This window comes from Oreochromis niloticus, linkage group LG3 (assembly GCF_001858045.2).
Source record: "Oreochromis niloticus isolate F11D_XX linkage group LG3, O_niloticus_UMD_NMBU, whole genome shotgun sequence".
Classification (NCBI taxonomy): Eukaryota; Metazoa; Chordata; class Actinopteri; order Cichliformes; family Cichlidae; genus Oreochromis; species Oreochromis niloticus.
This window is the reverse complement of record NC_031967.2, coordinates 17,898,934-17,903,726: the sequence shown is the minus strand read 5'-3', so window position 1 is coordinate 17,903,726 and position 4,793 is coordinate 17,898,934. Positions and strand designations below refer to the sequence as shown.

The window sequence follows — 4,793 nt, the reverse complement described above, 5'->3', positions numbered from 1 at the left end:
GCAAGTGTCCAGAGTGAGGACAGACTGAGGGACCCACTGCTGCACATCATCTGTGAGGCTTTGCACCCCTGATGATCCACCAGGACAAACTCAGCAGTGTGTGAGGAAGAGGAGGAGGAAGAGCCAGCAGCAGCTGACAGATGGAGAGAATAGACAGACTGTTCCCAGTTTGTGAAGGACTGCTAGGAAAGTTTAACATAACTAATTGTCTGTCCTGAATCAGTCTTATTAGGTAATGTTCAAATAATGTTATCATTCCAGTGTTTTCAGTGTGGGAGAAAGTACTCAGGGCCTTCAAGTTACACACTATGAAAGGCAGCAACAAGTTTAATATTCAGAAACCTAAAGCATGTATCAGCAGCAGAATGGACCTAAAAATAAATGTTTGTTTCAGTTCTATGAAGCTTTGAGTATTTTGGATTAGTAGTACTGCTGTGTTTGTTGCATCATATTGCTGTAATTGTTTATATGCTTTATATATTCTGAGGTAAGTTGATCTATAGTGTTACATCATATTCTATAAGGATGTTATGTGTTTGTATACTTTCTGCCCAGTTTGACCCATTTAGCAGAAGTCAGCCTGTTTAAGGCTCTGATATCTATTCTGTATGACTTAAAGCAGTTATGACATGCTCTGATTTTCTCACCCAATAAAGGAATATTTCATATATCAGTCTGATCTTCATTCTATCAGAAACGGTTATCACAGCTCGTACATTTTCTTTTTACACATATATGTAAGCATTGAGCCAAATTTAGTAATGCCAACATATTGAAAGAACAATGTTTGTCTCTTATATATAATACATCTGTATATACACTGTCAGAGATACTTGTCTTTGAGTGAAGATTTAAGGTGATAGGAAATATAAATAACTGCTACTTGCATCTTTGACCCAGAGTTCAAGCTCATATATATATATATATATATATATATATATATATATATATATATATATATAAATAATCTGACAATACATATAATATTGTCCATATTATATTAACATTACCACAGTGAGATGACTTTAGTCTCATGAATAACATTAGCTAATTATTATTTACTAACTAATCTTGAAATGTCTGTTCAGTACAGAAATGAAGTCCAACTATCATGTTTTACAGTCCTGTGGTCTCAACTAATTAAAGTGATGTCATGACAAAAATGAATGAATAACAAAACATTTTTCTCCTTCATTTCTGTCACACAATGCTATATGAAACATTTCTCGCGGTTAGTATCATGGTTGCTAGGCAACCTGAACAGCGCGACGAAGGCTAGACCGTCCCATTTCACAAGCCTCTCACTTCCGCACTTCCCGTACTTGTAGTACGTACGTAGTACGCGTAGTGCGCGTACTTCAAGCGTGCATACCCTGAATTGGGACACAGCCGTAGGCTGCCACGACAGGCAAGTACTTCCGCTGTTCGGTTTAATACTTCCGGTTACTCAAAGCGAGAGCCGGCGTTCACTTGCTGCTAACAACAAAATCGGTTACTTTGTACTGTAATTAGCGGCTTTACCTATTCGAGGATGAGATCGGGTTCAAACACCCTCCGAAAAGAATCGAGAACACATCCGGGAATTTTTCGCGTTCTCGGAACAGTACTTGGTCTCCGACTGATGACGTATCACGAGTACACGTGAACGCAAGTACGCCAAGTACGTACGAGACAGCCCCTATGTTTGTTCCTTTCATTTTATAGGGCTTTGGAGCGTGACGTCGCGGGAGGGGGTGTGGACAGGAGTTTTGGTTGAGGCGCCATTTATGTAGGCCATACAAAGTGCTAACAATTGAGAGAAGCGAAAGCACACGAATAACATCAGCTATGGTTCGTACTTGCTGTGTGATCGGTTGTAACGTTAGATCGCACGACCGGCAAGGGAATAAGCTTGGAAATGGGCTCTCTTTTCATTCTTTCCCCACCTGGAGGCAACACGAGGGAGATAAGGTATCGGATGTTACCAAAAGAAGGCGTCTAGCCTGGATAGCAGCTGTGCGACGAGCTGATATCCAGTTCTCTAGCATCCCCAGATATCTGTTGGTGTGTTCCAGACATTTTCATTCGGGTAAGTTCTAAATAAGTGCTCTTTATAGCCTAATAGTTTTATTTTCAATGCGCTCTGAGGTCATAGCAAATTAGAACAAACATCCTAATGAGTGATTTTGCAGAACTACATTCTATTTATAGAGTTGCTAATTATTTGGCATTATTGCAGGCAAACCAGCCTATGAAATGGATGAAACAAATCCTGACTGGGTTCCAACGCTACACATGGGGCACTCTGAAATCCCTGCTTCAAGCTTGGACCGGCACCGACGGCGAATGCAACGAAAGCAACAAAGAGCAGCAGTCGAGGGAAAATGTTACCTCCCCACTACCAAGATAGAAAAAATGCTCTCACTGTCCGGTAATCAGCACATAGCATTTTGAGGCTTCGTGCACTTTTCATTGGACTTCTGGTGAACATTTGCCTTATATGTATGCACTCATTGTATCTCACAGGCTTTCGTAATGGAGCAGCAGAGCCTGAAGGTGAGGCCTGCGCAGAAGTTGCAGATGAAGAGCTGCCAGAGATGGACACGACAAAAGACCAACACCATAATCACCACGTGATGGAGGCTGAGGTAGTAGCAGCAGATCAGCTGGGCTATGACCGGCCCCCACCAAAGAAAAGAAGAAAGCTCACTCAGACCACTGTGAGTCAGACAGCTTCCAGCAACACAAACAAAGACACAGAATCTTTACCTGGTGAGTGAAATTGTAAATGTGGTGTGTCCACGTTTCACATTTTAATCATACAATTCTTTATTTTTACTAAATAATAGCCTATGGTGAATGGCGTTAGTGTCGGCACTAGCTGGTTGCAGTAACAAGTGTGTTATGTATTTAGGCTGGATGTTAGCACGTTATTAGCAGCTAAGTCTCAATTTTAAAGAAAGTTTAGGCCCATGGTTAGTAATTAACACCAGCCACATGCTGCCAAAACTATGTCTTTATTTAATTGTCCTACAGAGATTAGCCCCAATGGCTGTAAAAGTTTGTGATTTTATTTTATTTTTTTCATTTTAGAATGAAAACTAAAATCTAATCACAATCATTTAATAAAATTGTGACAAATTTTCAGGGGACTTATAAATGTCAACATAAAATGTTTCTGATTTTGCATGTGTGTGAGAGAGTGTAGAATGAGAAATTTCCCTCAAAAATGTAATACTTGACAGTTTCTCTTATGCTTACAGTTTATTTGAGTGCACATCTGATCATATTTTTGTGTTATTCAGACTGCGCAGTGGCACCTTCAGTCATCTTAGACCAGGCCACCATCTCCGAACAACCCCCTGAGCCACATCTGCACTCAGTCCACACACAGTGGGAGGATCCTTCGCAACAAGATCACCAATACTGCAGCAGGTCTCCCAGAAAAGAAGTGCAGGATAAGATGACTCAGTGTGATGAAGTCGCATATTTCATTCTTCAAAATGATGCAGACGCTTTGCTGTACACTGGAATACCCTTGGAAACATTTAACACTCTTGTGTCGACACTGGAAGGATATGACAACAATGAATTTACAATGCCTGTGCGAGATCAAGTCCTCATGACTCTTATGAAATTAAAGAGTAACCGTGTAATAGGTGACCTAAGCCGCCAGTTTCATATATCACAGAGCATGGCCAGCAAGATCATCTTACACTGGTTGGACAAACTGGAGGAAGTTTTCCGGCCATTAATTCCATGGCTGCCAAGAGAAACTATTCAAGCAACTATGCCTGCAGCCTTCAAGAAGACCTTTCCAAATACTACATGCATTATAGACTGCAGTGAGACCCTTTTACAGAAACCCAGAAATCTGGGCTCAAGAAGGCAATCGTACAGCCATTACTACTCACACAACACAGTCAAATATTTGGTTGCTGTTGCACCGTCTGGTCTAATCATGTTTGTGTCTGCGGCATATGGCAGTCAATGTAGTGACAAATTTATCACAATGGACTCTGGAATATTAACATACCTTAAACCTGGTGATGAAGTCATGGCAGATGGAGGTTTAACAATAAAAGACTTGCTCTTTGAGAGAGAAGTTGGATTAGTAATACCCTCTTTCACAAAAAACCGTGGACAGCTAACCGAGGAACAGGTAACAGACACGCGTCGGATTGCAAATGTAAGAATCCATGTTGAACGAGCAATCAGACGTTTGAAAGTCTACAAAATACTCTCACAAATTGTTCCCATAAGCATGGCTCCAAAAATAGACAAGATTCTGAGGATATGTGCTGCTCTAGTCAACTTACGAGAGGATCTCATCTGTGATACAGAATAACTGTGTATGTTGTAAACAAGCGTAAACTCAGGAATATCAAGGTCGTTACCCAATGTCATTTTATTTTAAGGTAGAAATTTGATGTACATATTTGGAGAGAGTAAATAATTCCAGGTCTCCCTTTTTTATCTTCTGTTCTGCACGATGTAAATATTTCTGTTGAAGAAAGGTTTTGTGATTCAGTACACATATAGTGCAATCAACTGAACAATGATTACTTTTTTTATTCAACCACAATGTACTCTTCAAGTGGAAACGAATGTTTTTCTCAAAACTACAATAATAATAATTGTGCGTTCTTGACATTTTGTTAGTGTCTTGGAAGATTACTGATATATAGAACTATTTGCAACAGTTAATGTTGTCAGTTTGTCATTAATTTCCCACCATATGTTAAAATGTAGTTTAGCTGTGGTGAAATATTCAAAAGATTTCATACTGAATGTTTCCTTCCTTCTCAGTCATC

General features: G+C 39.8%; 1 protein-coding gene across 1 annotated transcript; it reads left to right on the top strand.

Moving 5' to 3' along the window:
• Positions 1-1,603: 1,603 nt before the first annotated feature.
• Positions 1,604-4,557, top strand: LOC109197096 (uncharacterized). Its single transcript, XM_019352218.2, has 4 exons — positions 1,604-2,068; positions 2,219-2,410; positions 2,506-2,751; positions 3,285-4,557. The coding sequence occupies exons 1-4, from the start codon at positions 1,828-1,830 to the stop codon at positions 4,325-4,327; spliced, it is 1,722 nt and encodes a 573-aa protein (XP_019207763.2). The 5' UTR covers positions 1,604-1,827; the 3' UTR covers positions 4,328-4,557.
• The last annotated feature ends 236 nt before the right edge of the window (positions 4,558-4,793 follow it).

Excerpts from the sequence above, each read along its gene's own strand:
- LOC109197096 (XM_019352218.2), top strand. The coding sequence starts at position 1,828 with ATGGTTCGTACTTGCTGTGTGATCGGTTGTAACGTTAGATCGCACGAC. Across the intron at positions 2,411-2,505 it reads AAAAATGCTCTCACTGTCCG|GCTTTCGTAATGGAGCAGCA; the intron begins GTAATCAGCACA and ends TGTATCTCACAG. Across the intron at positions 2,752-3,284 it reads AGACACAGAATCTTTACCTG|ACTGCGCAGTGGCACCTTCA; the intron begins GTGAGTGAAATT and ends TGTGTTATTCAG.